Genomic DNA, 20422 nt, shown 5'->3' on the forward strand with positions numbered 1-20422 from the left:
GGCCACCCGCTCACCACCGTTCTCACTTGCCTAAGGTTGCTAGGCCACATGGCTGCCTGTACTTATGTGGTCCATCATGCCCAGCTCGACTTCCATGGAGGCGTGGTTGGCATCGGTCTGCATCCCAGCATTGGTCTGCATCCCCAACAGGCACAATCTGGACCTGGTAGTCAAGTGCCGGACCACATCCGGTCATCACTGGCGTGGTGGTTAGACCCTGCATCGGTGTTGCAGGGTGTTCCCTTCATGTCCCCGTCACTAACTCTAGTTTCCGATTCCTCGGACCTGGGCTGGGGAGCCCACTTGGGCGAGCTCAGTACACAAGGCCACTGGTCGGGGTTGGCTGCTCCCTCCACATAAATGTCAGATTGCTCAGGTCGGTTCGCCTGGCCTGTCAGGCTCTACGGTCCCCCTTACAAGGCAAAGTGGTTCAAGTCCTGATGGACAACACCGCCAAGATGTTTTATATCAGCAAACAAGGTGGAGCCAGCTTGTCATCCCTCTGCCAGGAAGCCCTCCAGCTCGGGGACTTCTGTGTGCAGCATACCATTCATCTCAGGGCAACACATCTCCCCGGAACCAGGAACGTATTGGCAGATCACCTCAGCAGAGCCTTTTAGTCTCACCATGAATGATTGCACCACCCTGAGATGGTCGACGGGACCTTCCAAAAGCGGAGATCTCCCCAGGTGGACTTGTTCGTGACTTCTCAGAACAGGAAATGTCACCTGTTCTGCTCATTTCAGGGGGTTGACAGAGGCTCCTTGTCAGATGCCTTCCTACTTCCATGGTCGGGTGCTCTGACGTACGCTTTCCCGCCGGTACCATTGCTTCACAGAGTCCTCATGAATATCAAGCAGGACAAGGCCAAGGTTATCCTGATAGCCCAGGGTTGGCCTCTCCAACACTAGCTTGGCACACTGATGGAAGTGTCGGTAACAACCCCAATGCAGCTGCCCCTCTGGCTGGATCTCCTGTTCCAGAATCACGGCAGGCTCCTGCATCTGAATCTGGCAACGTTGCACCTAACAGCTTGGTGGCTGCATCGTTAACTGCCAAAGAGCAGGAGTGCTCGGCCCATGTCCAGCGGGTCCTAGGGTAGTAGAAAGCGCTCCACTAGAGTGACCTACCTGGCCAAATGGAAACGATTCACGTGCTGGGCCTCGACCCAAGGGATTAGGCTTGAGCAGGCCTTGCTGCAGTCGATCCTTGACTACTTTATGCATCTCAAGCTCCAGGGCTTGTCCCTTTCATCAATTAAGGTCCACTTGGCCGCCATATCAGCCTTTCACCCTACTTTCCAGGACAGGTGAGTCTTCACCCATAACATGACGGTCCGGTTCTTAAAAGGTCTGGAGTGGCTCTACCCCCAAGTCCGGGACCAAGTCCCTGCATGGGACCTGAATCTGATGTTCATGCAGCTCATGAAAGCCCCCTTTGAGCCCTTGGTGTCCTGTTCACTTCTTCTGCTCTCCAGGAAGGTGTCATTCCTGGTGGCAATAACTTCTGCCAGAAGGGTCTCCAAGATTAGGGAACTTACCTCGGAGCCAGCCTATGCGGTGTAACCGCCACTCAACTAGAGCACAAGCTTCGGCAGCAGCCTTTCTGGCCCATGTGTCAATTCCTGATATCTTCAGGGCCGCCACGTCGTTGTTCATTCATATGTTCGTGTCTCGCTATGCACTTACACAGCGGGCCCCAAGATGACACTGGCTTCGGTAGAGTGGTATTACAAGCCACACGTCTGTGAACGCTGAGCCCACCTCCAAGGACACTGCTTGTGAGTCACCTAGAATGGAATCGACATGAGCAAGTACTCAAAGAAGAAAAATCGGCTACCTACCTTTTGTAACTGTTCTTTGAGATGTGTTGCTCATGTCCATTCCATTACCTGCCCTCCTGCCCCTCTGTCAAAGTTGCCAGCAAGAAGGAACAGAAGGCGTAGGGCCAGCGGTGCCTAATATACTGATGCATGAACGTGGCACTCAAGCGGGCACCACAGGCGACCCTGTGGATACCACTAAGGCAGAAGTCTCCAACAACTGTGCACATGGGTGCGCACGCATCTCCAGTGGAATGGACATGAGCAACACATCTCGAAGAACAACAGTTACGAAAGGTAGATAGGTGACAGGGTTTTTTTCTGCCACCCTGACACCCAGCATAAGTGTGATGGAAGGCCAGTGGCCAGTGTTCCAGCCCATAGCGCTTATGGTTCAGGTTTGCACTAAAATGTCATGTATTTTGGTCACCCCACCCCTGAGCAATTACTCAGATTTTAAAGGGGCAAAGTGAATATTCACCCTTCAAGCACTCTCAATTCAAAATTTTAACTCATAGTCCATATTAACCACCATTTTTACATGTGGGCACAGGGATCAGAAGTCACTGCAGGTCTGTGGGTTTCCCTTTTTTGCAGCCAAAGCAACAAGAGAAGCATCCCCAAATGGAGACGCATGTTTCCTGAATCAAGATTAGGGCATGTGGGGCACTGAATTGCCAGTGGAACCATTAGGGAAGACACCCACCGAAACTAAATTTCTGCTGAACACAACACTTAGTGCATAAAAATTAATCAAGTACTACAATGACTTGCTTTATTCATAATACTTAATGGTCATGTAATAGGAGTTTTTATTCAGCAGTAAAGTTCATAAGTGCAGGTTTTACATGTAGAAAGGTATTATGCTGATGGTTTAATTACACACCTTTTTGCACACCAAAGGAAATGGGTTATGCAGGTTTTGTAATTAAAGGAAGACTTTTGAGGGGAAACGAACTTTGGAGTTTGCAATGTGAGACCTGATTCTTAGGAGATGCTTTTGTTTTTAGTTTAGTGGAATTGAGCATCACTTTGCAAATGGTAAAGCCATAAAAACACACTAGGTGCCCTGGCCAAGCTTTTCTACTTTATACTGCATTTTCTAAAACTTAAAAATAGCAACGTTAAACAACAAGTAACATCAGCATCATGTGCCTGGAAGGCTCTTCGTTGCAGTGCCTGAACAATGATATGAATTACAACTCTGTCCAGCACGTCTAGAAAATTCAGAGAGAAAAACAGGCTTAAAAAGTAACTGAAAAATAAAACCCATTTCATGCCAAAAATCCTAAAAAAAGATTGAGCTGTCGTGAAAGCCAATAGGGGGAAAAAAAAAAACGAAAAGAAAAAGCAAAGGCAGTGAAGTCAGGTTTCCTAGCCTGCATATCTACGGGGCTAAGGAGGCCAAAACGTGGTAGAGTTATTTGATACTGAAGTCAATGGGGCTATTCACAGTATGCACAGCTAAGCACACATGTTGTATGCGGTGGTGTTGTAGCTGTCTTGGTCCCAGGATACTAGCAAGACAAGGGGGTGAAAAGATTTTACCTCACCCACCTTGTCTTGCTGAGCCCATATGTAAGTCTTTGCTGGATGGGGGCTACTCCTGCCTCCCATTACTAGAATAGCTGAACTCCTTTGACACTAACGGGATTGCCATTGTCAAAGTCAAAAGTGGACACCATGGAGATTCTGACTCTTCTCCCTGTTCCGTAGATAGCAAGGTCTGCTTTGGGTAGAGTGGCATGTAAATTATCATAGCTCCACTAAGGTTCTTCTTATGTGTTATTTATACTGCGGCAATGCCTAGGAGCCCCAGCCACGGACCAGGATCCCATATGCTAGGTGCTTTGCAAACACAGAACAAAAAGACTGTCCCCATTTGTTCTTTTTGAGGCCTAAAAATTGTCCACTAGTAACCCACAGTAGCCCAGGGCTCACCTCTACATTCTTGTAAACTCATGGACTCTCATTGTGACTAACACAAATGAAATCTACCCGGCAATTTGAAGAAGCAGCCCAACAACGTTAAATAAAGCCAAAGCCTGGCTTACTTTGAGTGAGCCCATTGCTTTACAGCACGCACCAGTGGGAGCATGGCTGTACTGAAGAATATTATTCTGTCACAAAAAAAGCCTTTGGAGGCGGGTACGGGGAAGGGTGGGGAAGATTCCCTCTCCAGAATCTGACCATTGCTTATGTACTTTTAACAAACATGGTGGAGAATAACTTGTAGCGTACCCTCCCCCAAGCAATGGATCTATCTTCCAGTTTGGGGTCTACCCACTATAATTTGAAATTACATATTGTACAGACAAATATAGTACAATATTTTAATAAGATTTGATAACTACAGCAGCTAGGGGGAACAGTAGGATGAACTATGTGTACAAATAAGAAAGGCCATTTTCATATTTCATTGGCCAAAGGCACGAGTTTGTTACAATGAGTTTGCTTACTGTTGTTAAACAATAGTTTTTCCCTTATGAAATTTTTGTGATCTTGCCAGTCCCATGATTAACATGCTGTTAAAAAGGCCTATTAATGGTACTTTTCGGCCTGGATCCTGCAATCAAATCCTTGCTGAACAGTTGTAGAATTGGGCCTCTCCTTTGTAAAAAAGCTAACGGTGAAAACAGGCGTCGCAGTAGGAATTTCTCTTGAGTTTCAGAGGCAAATCCCCAGCTGGTGACAGCAGTGTAACAGCATTGGTGCCAGCTGAGCTACAGTGATTTACCCCAGCAGAGGATCTGGCCCTCAGTGTCTGTAGGCTGTCCTAAATTGCCGTAGCTTACATGCAGTAGTTCCGGAGATTCTTTGTTGACGTTTCAGCGAGCATGTTAGAAGTGTGCTCACGCGCGTTCCTTTGCCAGATGAGCATTCATAGAACATACTCAACAAATATGGTGCCATCAGCTAACAAACAGTGGCTCTCCATAGTGCAATTTATGGGACTGCTATACAATTACAAAGATTCTTTTCAGGATATCGAGTCCCACAATTTGCATTAGTTCACCACACTTCACATAGGATACCCTCCTATTTTTGTTTAACTCTAACAAGAGTAGTTATAATAGGATTAGCAGATTTTTTTTTTTACTCAAAATATAATTGCCTCATATCAGAGGGTATTATTACAGAGTCTTATGACAAGATGAGTTTTTACTGTATATGTAAATGTATTTAAAATAGACATATCTCAAAAACACACTTCTACATTATAAAGCTTTGTGTGAGCTATTTCTCCACATGTGAGGACACAGGTTCCAGATAAGCATTTGGTAAACATTTGAAAAATTGAGACAAATAATCCTATGCGATCCCAACATCTTCAAATACACACTTGAAAAATTCGTTCTGTAACAATTTCAGCCTATCTTCCGCAGTATCGAGGAATCGTAACACTGGTAAAACTTGCAGAAATATTTTTACAATTTTATTAGAGGTTTTAATTCAGTGCTTTATCTACCTCTGTTAGTCTGCAAAATAGCTTTAAATATTCAAGTGGTAATTAATGAATCTTTTATGTTGCAAATCAAACATTTTCATCTGTGCCACGGCACGGTAGTGAGAAGGAAGGATTTAAAGTATAATTGTTTCTACTGTACTCCTTCCAGTGCTGAATGCCTTTTACCATTCATTATACCACTGGCTTTTGCTATAGTTCATCAGCACTGGGCCATCTCTTTATTGTTCGATATTTGCTGCTTTTTTTTTTTTTAGTTCAAGATTTCTTACTGTGCCTTTGCCAGAGACATTCCTAAGGAGATGGAAACTCTCTGAATGCGGAATTTTTGCATGAGTGCAAAAATAATAAAAAGCATGTGTGTATTAAAAAGGGATCCACTTAATGGGAAATGAGCATTGGGTTACATTACTATTCTATTACAGCAAAAATCATATTTAATAAATTTTCTCCAGATTTTTTCAGAATCGTTCTGTATTTTTCTAAGTCGCATGCCAATCCAAAGAAACCGTGTATATGATACATTTGATTTATGCTAAGTAAATAACCTGCACAGCCCATTTGTGTGTGTGTGTTTTTTTTAAATAAGTGCAGAAACACACACCAGACTAGAATGTGGGCTTAGTTTCCATACACTGGGAAAAATAGTCTTGTGCAGCTGGCAGCCTTTATAGACAGTATTTGATTGTATTGACACTATATATGGAATTTTATGTTCTGTGGCAAGAACACAAAAAAGGTAACACTGAAATGTATCCTAAACCATAACATTAGTACTAAAGTAATTACTTCAGATATTAAAACACAGTTTTCCTTTACTTTCTTTTGTCATCACATAACATGAGGACTGGAGAGCTACAGTGTAAATAGGCCGTTGCTTATCCTGCTTTCCATAATGCTTATAAAAGGATTGACACATCCTTGATTGTACGCTATATCAGCCGACCCTTGTTGTTCCATGCCCCTAATTAATATTATACTCAGTGACATTTATGTATCAGAGCAATAAGCTAAACAGGAAACAATTTATGTCACCTAAAGCTTTTTAACAAATCGATGCAACTATTTGTAATTGCTTGTTTCACAAGATTAAAAGTACTCAGCCTTGATCTTCGCCCACAGTTTTGTGGCCAACATGACCTGTGCTTCCGTTGTAAAATAGGAGTGTGGGTGATCAGCACCTATTTCCATCAAGTAATCCATATTGCTAATATTTCTGGAATTTTAATGTAGTTACAATTTATAGCTGATCAAATGTGGTTACCTAAATTGCTGTTGCTAGTAGACAGTTTAACTGTCTTTATTAATTACAGTATAATTTAATGTTTGAGTACAGGCACTTGTGTTGGTCATTTTTACAGCTAAAGCAGTTATGTGCCTTATGACGAACCATTTTAGCATTTTCAATGGAAATTTGCTAATATGATGAGTGATAAAAGTGTCAAACTCTGGTAAATAATGGTTATTGCCTTGGCTGGAATTAATCCTTGAAAAGACGGTTACCTTCAAATTAACATTATAACTTGAAGAAAAAAAATGTTTTTCAGGCTTGTGTGTTACATAAAACAAATCAAAACAGAAAAAGGGCCACTGATTTCTTCCAAACATACATATTTGCAGTTCTAGCCACTGAGGGTTGACTTTGCAGTGAAACAAATGCTGTTTTTAAAATAACTTATTGGCGGGGGGGAGGGATATTTTTGCCAAATATCACTAAGCTGAAATTGTTTATAATTTGTGAGTCTTACATTTTGAAAATGTTTAATAAAGTTCATTATTAAGTTGCCAATATGCGCCCTGATAACAGCAGATCACTTAAAACCCGTGGACTTCACTGAAGCTTATTTCTATTGTGTTAGCAGCTAGGGGTCCCCGTCCTGCATCTGGGGCTCATTGTGCTAGGCGATGTATGCAGAACACAGAGACGAACCCTACCCAGAAGATCTCACAATCTAAGTAGCCTTAAGCGCGTACTTCATGTGCTTAGCAGAATCAGTCTCCCAAGGTTCTGATCCTGTAAGTGAATCCACATGGGTGGACCCCCATGTCTGTGCAGATGCCCCACTGAAGTCAGTGGGGCTCCATGCAGAGTCACCTTGCAGGACGGGGGCCTCAACAATCAATTTGCAACCTAAATATTTTACATTTGAAATTGCGTTCACACACGCACAGTATAATTTCCCACCAACACACCACATTTCAGTCCACATTTGCCAACTTGCTTTAGATGAGATTGGAGGTTTGCAACAACAAACTTGGTAATATCAGAAGGAAGAGTACTTCTATTTGACAGAATTAAACACCATTGCAACAAAGATGAAAGATGGCCTTGATTACCATGCTATTACATGAATGTTTAACATTATCATTGAAGTCTGAGCTTGATTAATAGGTCAAGCAGGGCTAATTACACTTTGTTGTGAGGAGTGTGTTTGTGAGAGAGAGAGAGCGCGCAACAGTGTTAATTCCTGAAAGTGGTTCCACAGTGTGGATTGTGTTCTAGTATATGTTGACAATCCTAAGTTAAATGTCAATATTCTAACGTTCTGTAGAGGTCACCTGTAACCTGCATGGGGAGAACTCTACTTGTCTATTGCTAATTCATACTATGCCTTGAATTTTCTTTTTAAAATGTTTTATGTTCTGATAGTTATTTTTTTCAGTAGAGAAGAAACCTAGAAGAATTAAACACTGTACTTCAATTTTCATCCTGGAGGTTAAGAACGGCCATACTGGGTCAGACCAAAGGTCCATCTTTCCCAGTATCCTGTCTTCCAACAGTGACCAATGCCAAAGGGAATGAACAGAGCAGGTAATCATCAAGTGTCGCCCATTCCCAGCTTCTGGCAAACAGAGGCTAAGGACTCCATTCCTGCCCATCCTGGCTAAGAGCCATTGATGGACCTATCCTCCATGAACTTATCTAGTTCTTTTTTCAACCCTGTTATAGTCTTGGCCTTTACAACATCCTCTGGCAAGGAGTACCATAGATTGACTGTATGTTGTGTGAAAAATACTTCCTTTTGTTTGTTTTAAACCTGCTATTAATTTCATTTGGTGACCCCTAGTTCTTGTATTATGAGGAGTAAATAACACTTCCTTATTTACTTTCTCCACACCAGTCGTGACTTTATAGACCTCTACCATATCCCCCCCCCCTTCTTACTGTGTACTGTATGAAGCGTCAGAGTGGGCAAAATCAATGTTTTTGATTGGAAAAAGACATTTCTGAGCTTGCTGTAGCTGGTGGCCATATTGCAGATTGGGGAATCATTTTGTGACATGCCAGAGTATGGCGTCTAGAGCTTGAAATTAGTTTACTTCTTGGATAATACAAAATACTGTGTAACGGTTAAACATTTGGCTTCAGTAGCAAAGAACCCCATTTTAAGTTGCTGCTAATGCTGCATTAAATTAGACTGAAGACCGAGAGCCTGATCCTGCCACTACTCAAATCAATGGCAAAACTTCATTTTGGAGTAAGCTTGGGCTCCAATTTGCAGGCCCAATTCTGTGAGTGCCCTCACAACTTCCAACCAAGTCCATGGGAGTTGACCAGCTCAATTCCTGGTAGCAGGCTCTCTGCAGTTGGGCACTACATACACAAACATCCAAATTTCTGGCAAGTTACACAAGCACTCCTGCAGTAAGTGAGCATTTTGTCACTGACTTCAAAGTGACCAGGAGTAGGTCTCAGTTTATATGGATCAATTAACATGTAATACCTGACTTTTCTTCTGCCTTGCACCTGGTATAGTCATCATCACCTGTGCAGAGAGTGCCAATTGGGTGCAAAAATCTATTAGATTTGACTTTCTTTGCCACCCACTTGAGCCAAGTGTAAATGACATCACAACACATGCTCGGCTAATTAATATTGAACTGTATTAAGATACGCTACCAGTGATTTTAAGCAAGCTAAGTAAATTTGATTTAAAAAGGGGGGCCTTGTCTAGTTTTCTAAAACTGCAATACACATTAACATTTGCTGTGAACATTTTTATTCTCTATATTTAGATGATTAAAGTTTCAAAATCAATATCTTTTCGATACACTATTTTGTACCTTATTTATTTTTTGCCCTGAAAGTAGTTATCTGGTATAATTTTATGGCGGAATATTTTTATAAAATCATTTGTACTAATTTAAGCATTTATCATTATATGCAAAAAGATTTCTTGATGAGAATATTATAGACGGTGCATGTTTTTGACATTAGCATTTTATTTGGATGACTAATCTTGCAGATGTGAAATTTTAATGAATTATTCATGAAAGTCTCTCCTCTGAAACTTTAGTTTGCTGCTGCCAATGCTAGTTATTCAACGTTTTATTTTTCTTTATAAAACTTGAAGAAAATAAACGTATGCTTACTCAAGAGAAAAGGAGGTGGGCTCCTTTCTTTAACGTTTGTCTAAGATGACACAGTCGCTTTGAACTTTATTAATTACGATTTGTCCTGATCCTCTAAACCCTTTATTACCTAGGTATGATTACAACTCTGAGCAGTTCCTACTGAAGTCGACGGTACAGTTCCCAGGACTTGGAAGTATTTGCAGGATTGGGCCCTAACCCAGCACTCATGTCTGTGCCTTTAGGGTAAAAGCCAGAGCGCTGCTCAACTCTCATTGACTACAAAGGCCAAACCCACTGCTTCTGTTTGCAAACAGATACATTTAAGGGCCCGCTCTGGGAGGTGCAGCGTGCCTGCCAATGAAGTCACATGGAGTTGAGCATGTTCTGAGCTTTGGAGGACCAGGCCAATGCTCACCGCGGCTGAAGCATCCCCTGTTAAATGTAGATCCAGACCCTGCCACATGCTGTACTTGGGAAGACTCCTGTACTCATGCAGAGCCCCACTGACCTGGACGGGATCTCTCCGTAGACTTAACGGGGACTCTGGGGAGGGGCTGGGGCCTGCCCATGGGGATCCATTTGCAGGATGGAGACCTTAGTGAATGTAACTAATATGAGATAATAAAAGGGAAAAACAAAACAAAAACTTAGGACATGGCAACTTGTATTACCAGTGTGAGCAACCAGCATTTTATTGCATTTGAGAATGCTATAATGTCAGTAATTAGTACTGACTACACAACGTTTTTTATTGTCTGTATCAACAGACATGGAATGATGGAATTACAGTTGATGTAAGGAATGAGTTTCTTTTATGCCTTATCAAAAAAAAATCTCGTTACTGGCAGCACATACACATGAAGCACCATGCTAACAGTCTGGACTGTACCATTTTCATCAAGGCTTATGGGTAGAAGATATTTTGTTACCTACTCTGGGTCCATTAAAATGCAGTCATACCTGCAAATTTAACTCTCAAGACTAGAACGCTAAGTGGTTTCTGAAACATCTAAAAATTCAGTCTGAGTACATTAACCAAAGGTACCAAAGGATTTCAAAAGAGTTTAACACATTCGTCACGCTATAAGGAATGTAGCTTGTTGGCAATCTGAAAACTACAATAGTTTAAAATTATTTTAAAAACTTTTATACATACGTATATATAAAATATCTAATGATCTGCAGTATCTGTAGAATCACAAACCCTGCCCCATTCTCTCCCCCAAAATCTGAGTTTAAGAAGAGTGCTGGGAATTATACTTGAACTCTCATAAGCGACAATCAAAAAAGGTAATATTTTGTGGTCACCGTTGTTCTACATAAGCCTTGATTTTTCATATCATTTCTAGTCAAATGCAGAAACCTAACAGGTTTTACATTTACAAACTTTTCTTTGTGGACAAGGAAGGCTTTGACTCTCATTCCTGACAGCGATTTACCTGATACATGGTACTACTTTCATAATGTACGCTTTTCTTTGAGAAAAAAAACATGTAACAAATTGTCTTTACATCTTGGCACCTTGTAAAGTTTTTTTTTCTTTATACAAAAGTTCAATAGTTTGACACGCCCCATTATTAATCACTACTTCACTGATAAACTTTGAAAGTGTGACCCTGGAATTCATCATGCAAAATATTTACTGCAGCAGGAGAAAAACATTTTTAAAACAACTTTTTTTTTTCTTTTCAAATGCACGAACCTTTGTTTAAGACAGCCAGAAATGGCAGTGGTAAGATAACAGAAGGGGTGGGAAAGTATAAAAAAAAAAACCAAACAAAAAAAAACCCAGCTTAACACAAACTGTACAAAAGCGGCTTCGATCAATGATAACAGGAGAAAAAAAAAATCTGTCAACTATGTTACAATTTAAAAGCAAAAAAAAAAAAAAAGTCAGGGATTTTCTCCCACATGTCAGCAAATGTCATCCAATATTCTTAAAGCAAGGATAACTAAATAAAATACATGTGCAGCATATTCTGCAATTCCATTACATACAGTAGGTTTTTTTTTTCCAAAGCTATTTTTTTTTTAGTATAGTTAATATAAAGCAGTTGCACAAAAAGCAAAAGGTGTTTTGACAAACAGGTATGCATTTATTCCTTTTGAGGAATGGTATCTAAAAAAAAAAAAAAGGACCTTTTCCCCTTTTCGCCCTCCCTCCCCCCCAAAAAGACAAAGGCTCACACAGACACATTGGGATATATATGTACAACATAATAAACCCCACCCTAAAGAAGCAACTGTATATCCAAAGGGATACAGAATCAGAACTGTAAAAATCATAGTGAAGTTTGCTTGATGTAAAGCCTGAGATTTTCAGTTGGTTCTTCTGCAAGGCTGTGACACCTGCCAGATATGTTAAAATCTAATTTTTATTTCTTTTTCTCTTTTTCTTTCTTTATTTTGCTACAGTCTTTAGACTAAGCATGCAAGACATACAACTAAGTGCAACTGAGTGAAATGTATTTTTTATTTACTCATTCCCTAACAGTTTGAACTGAGGTATGCGTACTAACAGTTTCTCATGCTGTTATCTTTACTCATGTCTAGCTACACATGCTGAGAATGAACTAATCTACCAGATTTTTATCCTCTTTTGAATACCGAACTAACCAGCAAACCACTCAGTTTAGAAGCATAGGGACCACTTCTCATGATCCCCATCTGGCTACTGCCGGCACATCATGAAGCTGCCTGGATATAATTAAAAAAAAAAAAAAGTTTCAAATGACCACAGACTGCCCTTTTTTCTCCCTTTTCTTTTCTCTCTTTTAAAAACAGAATGCAGAGTTGAGCTTCAGAAAAGTAACTGCCAATAAAATTTCTTGTACCGAAACTTATGTGTGGACAGGAGTGTTATTTCCTTATGAAAAATGCTGATCAAAAACTAAACAAAACTCAGCAAATGTGCCAAGATAAACCAAAATTAAAGCAGTCATCTTAGCACAATCCTTAAACAAAAGTGGCATACAATCTGTAAAAACAAAGACCCCAAAATATTTTATTTTTTTTTCAATTCTAGGAATACTATTATGTGGTCCAGTAAAACTATGGGAGCTTTTCTGTTCTCTTTTGTGTTTTATTGAACTGCCTCCTTTATTTGATACTCCAATTTTCTGCGAAATATCTGCACTTGCTTTCTCCAGCTCCCTTCTTACGGCTCCCTCTGTAACACTGTTTCCTAGTTTTAGCCTCAAAAGCTCTTCTCGATTTCTCTTTACAGAATTTCAGTTTGGTCGCTGTAAAGGAATACGAATAAAAAGTAACTTTGGTTCAGTCATCTACTTGGCCATCTAAATTTACTAGAATAAAGGAGCAGTTTCCCTCTCAGGTTAGCAATAGCCCATATCTTGTCATTTCCCTCTAAATTCTTCAACCTCCCTTGATCAACAATAAGAGGATATTTGGCTTCATAAGATAAAGCATATAATAGAGAACATAATTTACCTTTGTGTAATATCTTTGGTAATTTTAGGGGGGAAAAGGTACAAAGAAGAATATAAATTAAGCTCTGAAAGGCTTTTTTTGAAATAATAATAATTAAACAAAAAGCTACAGTCCTACATAAATAAATGAGTGACAGAAAAGTGGTTGCAGAATGAAAGTGTTTAGGTGTTTGGTGACCAAGGTGTACTGACCTGTAACAACAGCTTTCTGTATGTAATGTTTGCTTTGAAGAGCACTGCCAGTTTTACCAAACAAGCCCCAGTGCTATTTCCTTCCCCCTGATCCTGCTATTTACTGTTTTCTACTGTGAGGTTTTGATACTGGCTGGTGTAATATTGCATAACAATCTTAACTGCAGTACAGAATTTGCAAAGTTGAAATTATTAACACTTTAGCATTAGTGGGCTCAGTCCTTATTAACTGCCATAACAAGCTCAATCTGAAATCTAATTTGTATTCAAACAGATTAATGCCACCAAGCAATCCTGAACTGATGTTTAGCTGAGAAACATCACCACGTATTACAACAGTTTAATGAAGTCATCTTTCCAACCACTATTTGCAAATGAAAAATAATAATAAATGTATAGCTACCCATCTTGGTAATCTTAGATATTCCAGAAAGATTTGTTGGCCCATTCAAACTCATGTTAAACAACTGAGAGCCTGCCACTGTAGTATTCATTCTCTAATGAAGTGAATTCTGTTGGTGCTGCATATGTTTCTTTGTGCTGTTCAATTTTGTGGCATTTGCTAATATTCACCATTGCTGCCAAAAAAATCAAAAACCAAAACCAAAACTAAAAAAACCCTGCTTTGTGGAATGAATTTATGTTGCTTCCTATAGTATTTCTATGTTCATCTGTCATTCATTCTCATTCTTACAGTACTTCTTTTCTCTCTCTCTCTGTTGGACGACCCTTCGGTGTGTACAGTGCAGCATCTGGGACCTTTTCAAAAAAACAGACACCAAAATGGAATGTTTTCCACAGCTAAAGAAAACATGGTGGCATCTGAAGGAGACTGGAATGAATGACGGAAAAAACTACAAACAATTCAATGACATTCAGCTTCGTATAATAAAAACACCTAATAACATTCATCACAAAGTACAGAAAACATTAGGCCTTCAAGAGGCCCTGGGCCGAGATGTGGCCTGAGGTCAGAACTTAAAATGGTAGAGCAGAAGTGGGGGGGAGGGGGGGAATAAAAGCAATACATTAAAAAGTTTGGGATAATATTTCTTGTAACCCCTCGCCAGTACACACACACACACACACGCGCGCGCGCACACACATGCCTTCCCCATCCCAAATGGAAGCAAAAAAAAAAAAAAAAAAAGGACTAAAGGCAGTGATAACCAACATGCAGTACTGTGCAAATATCTTGTCCATTGGAATCCTTAAAATCTGGGCAAAGGCTTGATCTGCAGTTAGGTGTACATGCTCAGAGTTTGATGTCCTCAGTGTCCAAAATTGGCAGGACTGCAGTCCAAAACCTGCTGCTAAATGTGAGTAAGTGAATCAGTTTAGCAAATTTACAACACTGATGTTGACTGTAAGAGAGGAAAATCCCAAGTACCAAACAAGTCCATCCAATGCACAGAGTACAAATTCCTTTTTTCAACAAAAAGTAGAAAAATCAAAAATACTCCCAAATGGGATACTTGATGGCACTAAGAGTTAACATATTTCATAGTTGTCAAAGTGTACTGAAAATCCTCCAGACTGTACAATAATGGAGAGATTTCGCAGCTAAATTTGACATGTTTTTCCAATCTTCATTCTCAGGATAATGACGTCAGACATATTCATTCTATGTCCTCGTTTACAGGTTCATCTTCATAATCTCTGTCATGATCAAAATCTGGACTGTGATTGGCTGTTGTCACTAAGGATAGCGGGCCTTCGTTTTCGTCCGGATCCAACGGTTCTTCTTTGACATGCACAGGGTGCCTAGGAAAATTAAAAACAGTAAATCAGCAACTTCCCTGTTTAAAAATGACTTTGTCCTGCTTTGGCAATACTGACATTTTTTGGAGAAACTGAAGACCTGATTTCCAGAGATGCTGAGCACTGGGCAGCTCTGACTAACTTCTACAGGAGTTGTGGGTGCTTAGCACATATGAAATGCAGGCCCTGAACTTTTGGGTTTGCTGCTAAAGAAAAAAAACAATCAAAAAAGTGTATGCCTAAGAATGTGTCTACAGTTACTTGGCTTCAGTGGGAAAATATCCTAGGAGGAACACTTTCTTGTATATGGTTTATTCACAGGATTTAGAAAATATGCTCTCAACTGACATATTAAGTTGATTAACACAATCTTCAGCTAAATAAGTGAATTAAGCATGGTAAAGCAAAATAGTGGTTTGTCAACCCACTGAGCTGGTGGAGGCTGGGCTAATCATCGCTTGCTGTGTGTTCTGCTTTTCTAGTTAACATGCAGAACCTGTGAGCCAACTCTCCAGAGGACGACCCCAAGCGAGGTTCTATCATTAATCAACTTCAAGCAAACACAGCAAAGAGACACCATGATACATGCTTTAAACTCCAAATTAATGCATATTTTTACAAACTGTCAATAAGGGAAGAAAAGCTCTGCCAGGAAACACAAACGGAGAGGAAAAGGCTCGCTCAACACAACAATATGATAAGAAAGCAGAGCCCTAACGAGAATAATAACACTGTCAGCTGTAAACAAGGCAGAACATGATCCTCAGCTCATGGTGGGCACAAGGATGCACTAAAGAGATGAGATCTGCCAAATTTCTCATTATAGAATAGCACATGAATAACCCGCAGGGGAATGTGGGTTGGTCATTCCAAACGGGTATGATAACAATTGAAAAATGTTGTTCGTAAATCATATTTACAACAAACCCTTTACAAATACAAATTACTTTTTTTGTTCAGTAGCTTTTGATATGTAAAACAGCCATGTGAGTCAATACGGTCTGGTTGGTGGGACTTCATAGGAAAGTAGGATTTTATTGACATGATCAAGTATTAATAACACGACACGCCAATGGAGACCCTGTTTGCTTCCTAAATAATTGATATTGCAGGCAATCCCTTAAAATAAAGTGTTAATGAGTTCAAGTTCCATTCTATTTCTCGTGGAGTTGCTATCCACCTCCCCCAGTCTGGGTTGTTCTCTAGCCAGCCTGATTTAACCCTTTCATGCAGGCTATATAAAGAAAGACTTAATCATAAGTGCAAACATTCCTGGTTAAGAACATTTTCTTATTCTTACAAAGCATCAGGTTACAATAAAAGGTTTAAAATAATTACCCTTCACTTTATAATTCTGGCTAGATGGGAATGAAAATGCTTTTTGTTTCATTTGCCTGCACATAATACAGGAAAAAACGTATTTTCAAACTAAGGATCCAATCCTAGTTTTTGAACTAGTGGTGAACATAATTGCCTATCTTGTACACTCAGTTGTTGTGCCTGGATGTGCAAGAAAAAGAGCTGATGCAACAAGACAAGCGGGTAATAACACCACCACCACGTTCTTATATATAGGATCAGTAGATCTTAACGTGCTTTACCAAGGAGCTCAGTGTCGTTATCCCCATTTTACAGATGGAGAAACTGAGGCGTGCGGAGGCAAAGTGATTTGTCCTAGATCACCTAGCCAGGACCACTGTTTTGCTTTGGGTTTGTACAGCACCTAGCACAATGGGGCCCTGTTTCATGACTAGGACTCAGATGCTACAGTAATATAAATAAAGAATAATAATGGTAGCAGAGATGGGAACGAAACTCAGGTCTCTTGAATCTCAGTCCAGTGCTTTATCCACTAGCCCACAATGTGTATTCACATGCATTACCAGAAGGCAGGACCCCTTTGGGAGCCCCTGAATGAGAAAATTATGTTCTGCAGCCAGCAAACAAACCAAAGAGAAACTTGTATATTTCAAGCTATGTGATATCTTTGCAGGCAAACCACCTAGTAAACTTGTATTTCAAAAGTCATGATACTCTAGATACTGGTTTCAGTTTGAAACTGGATCTGGTTTGGAAGCATCCACCTGGCTGACTACACAGATTTCTAGTATCAGCTGTGAATGCCTTTCAATCCTTCGACACTTCAACTTCTTGAGCTGAAAAAGTAACTAGATCAATATGTGGGAATTAGCTGCACCTTGCATCCCATCCTGCATTGGAACAGTAGGGAGAAATGATCCCATCACAGAGACATATTAGTGCTTATTGAACACATTTATTTATTTTTTCAGTTTATGAAAATGTGCCATATCAGCAAGTCTCTGGGGGCACGTGCAATACATAATGAAACACACAACATTAGCCACTGATCTCTAGACCTGGGAATAGGATCTCCTAAAAGCAAACATCCATGAAAACAGATGGGCTTCACACTATGTCCTAAAAGGTCAACACTCTCATTATTTGATGGACCAGTAGGAAAGAAATCCCTAAGTTACTAGTGAAAATACCCCACACACTGGCCCCTGATGTTTTTCTATTTAGGACCTCAGCAGAGCTCAGATATCACAAGGAGAGAGGTGGTTTTTCAGATCATTTAGTTTTGACACAACTGTGGAAGAACAGAGAAATGCACATGGAGAAGACTCAGAACAAGTCGTTAGGAATCAGGGCCTGATCCAGCAAAGCCCATAAAAAGCCTCACTGAAGTGAATGGGGATAATCACGTTTAAAGTTAAGCATGTGCTAAGTGCTTTGTTGACTGGGACCTGAGTCAAAGAGATCGATTATATTTCTAACTAGAATACACCAGTGTTATGTTCATGCACTGGGCTTTTTCTGGGTGAAAATCTGAAAAGAAAAGAAAAAAATAGCAGCTACACACACAGAGCAAGAGATCTCTACATTCCTTTACAATGCTGGCGGTAATGTTGATTACTGATTTCATTTAAAAGTCTTGCTCATTGTGTTTGTGTCATTGCTGCCATTTTGTTTTTAAATATTGTTTTTTGTTATTTTTGAAAAATTAATACAGGTGTTTTTTTCAAAAGTAAGGACATGTTGATGTTTTATGAACCTGAAGTGGTGACGGGGGGAGGGCTTCTTCCCCTGGTTGTGCAGATTCCAAGGCTATTGTTCACATGTTAAAGTGTCAGCACATCTAACCGATCTACTAGGCTTATGCACGATCACCAAGCTCTAACAGAGATGGGCCAACAGATAGGGTGGACGCTGGCTGCACCTGGGAAATTGTTAAGTATCTCAGAAACTAACAATCCTTGTATAGAATTGATTGGTCTCATTTCCAATCAGCATAATAGTTTCTTAGGCCAAATCTGGTTTAGTTTCTCCCTAGGGCATTAGATGCAGCAGAACTCATGCCATTTTGCTTTGGAGATTTGGGGGTAGGAAGAGCTGGTGATGCCAATGCATGTTAATACATAACTTGCCTAATGCCACTACAGAAAAGGAGCTAGGGCGTGGCCAGGTGGTTGGAGCCACAACTACACAGAAAAAGAGGTTGCACAAAAGCCATGGTGGCTGCTAACGTCTTGTGGCTACAGTAATGGATGGTGGGTGACTATCCTTCCCCCTCTTACTGGTTCCATGGATTTCCCCAGGATATGCCTTTCAATCTGTAGAAATGTTTGAAAACCTTGTTAGGAAACCCAAGATCAGGCCACACTCACCTACTTTAATGCAAAACTGAAACGCAATCCAGGTTTTTCCAAAAGGTTCTTGAACCTTTCCAAAGCAACCGCAGGACAGGGCTCATGGTTTTGTTTTGAAAGCATGTGAAACCAGGTGGTTTTGACTGAGTTTCACTTTGAGGTTTGGGTTTGTCCCCTGAAGTAATAAACAAAGCACTGGGGATGCACAGCCAAGTGAATGGAAACCAATGAAAAGGGCTGAATGACTCCAAGTGAGACAAAGCTCCAATATGCCTCTATACTCTACCTTCCCCCGGGTACTTAAGGTAGGGTAAATATCAAAGGAGTGAGAGTCCCATTTGAAGGAATCATCTCCCCAAATTAGGATGTTTATCTGAACTATCCAAAATTCAAGCAGAAAACATGCATGGAAAACAAAACAAAGCACAATCCAGCCCCTTGTGTGGTATTTGGTTGTAGCAGCAAACTGGCATGTGAAAATGAAAACCCACTGATTATTATTCAAACACCTCAAAACTACCAGCCATGTTCAGTTTAAAGACATTAGTGTTCAGAGATGGGGAGATTTTTATAATTTTCCAAACCAGTTTGAACCCCTATTTAATGCATCTCATAAATGGAATCTAAGTCTTTCTTGTTTAGTAGTAGAATTTTAACACATTTCATTTTACTAGAACGTCTAAGGCTTCAGAAGGGGTTAACAATAAAAATAACCTTACTGAACACAGATTTCCCTTCTTTTCACATTTGAGTAATTCTTTTGTTTGTCCACTCTGGGAACAGAGGACTTTTTAATAAAGCTGACTGTTGTTTAAAGCCACTGTGTTCTGGTGGTGCACACAGCATGGAATAGTTTGCTTTGTGGCTACCTTTGGAGCATATCAGGATGAAAGTGTTATGTCCCCAAGCTGTAATTATGTGACTACTTTCTAGTGTTTCAAAAGAGGGGGGGGGGGGGAAGTAGCAGTAGTTCAATGTGTCATAAAAAGGAAAGAAATGAATGGTAATGAGACTTCAGCTAAAGTGTTGTACTTGCTTAGTTGTCATGTTAACAAGGTCTTCTAAACCTTATGATAAAGTTTAAGGCTTGATTTATTCCAATATACTGGAACTGTTAAAAAACAATTTGCATTATGGCAGAGAAGCGTGTTTTGGAAAAGAATAGAGAATGTCATTATAAAGTGTACTTAATGGAAATAAGATATTGCAAAGAGTAACTGTCTATGACACTGATAGTCTGCACTGGAAATCTGATGTTGACATATAATTATATTTAGCAAACAGTGTAAACCCTATGACGTTTGAACAGCATCCTGCTTCATGGCCTTTCAAAGTATTTCAAAACACTTGTTTAATGGGAAAGCCCACAAGCTGCTATCAGGGCATACACCTTGCTGCATTTTTAGTTATACAAAAGGAAACATTCAGCACAAAACACACAGTATTAATTTGAGAATATGGAATCATTCAGGAAACAATCATTTTCACATTACAACACAAAAAAGGGTTTTTCTGGTGGATGGGGACAGTGAGAATCTCTCTCTCTCTCTCATTTCTGAGGTGCATCTCACCTGGGTATCTAAGCATTAAATAGTGGATACTAAATGCATTAAAATCACAGCTATGCATATGGTTCTAGGAAATGTGCTACCCTGCTTTTCACTTACAGTTACGCTTCCCGCCCCATACTCCCTTCAAAAACAAT

General features: G+C 40.1%; 1 protein-coding gene across 50 annotated transcripts in view; it reads right to left on the reverse strand.

Moving 5' to 3' along the window:
- Window positions 1-10311: 10311 nt before the first annotated feature.
- FOXP1 (forkhead box P1) overlaps window positions 10312-20422 on the reverse strand; it is a 499998-nt gene continuing 489887 nt past the window's right edge. For all 50 annotated transcript variants that reach the window (XM_043551448.1, XM_043551444.1, XM_043551437.1 and 47 more), the window contains one exon: window positions 10312-15049. In XM_043551448.1, coding sequence (XP_043407383.1) covers window positions 14905-15049 — 145 coding nt within the window. In that variant the 3' untranslated portion in view covers window positions 10312-14904. The remainder of the gene's footprint in view (window positions 15050-20422) is intronic.

This window comes from Chelonia mydas, chromosome 7 (genome assembly GCF_015237465.2).
Source record: "Chelonia mydas isolate rCheMyd1 chromosome 7, rCheMyd1.pri.v2, whole genome shotgun sequence".
In the NCBI taxonomy this organism is placed as follows: Eukaryota; Metazoa; Chordata; order Testudines; family Cheloniidae; genus Chelonia; species Chelonia mydas.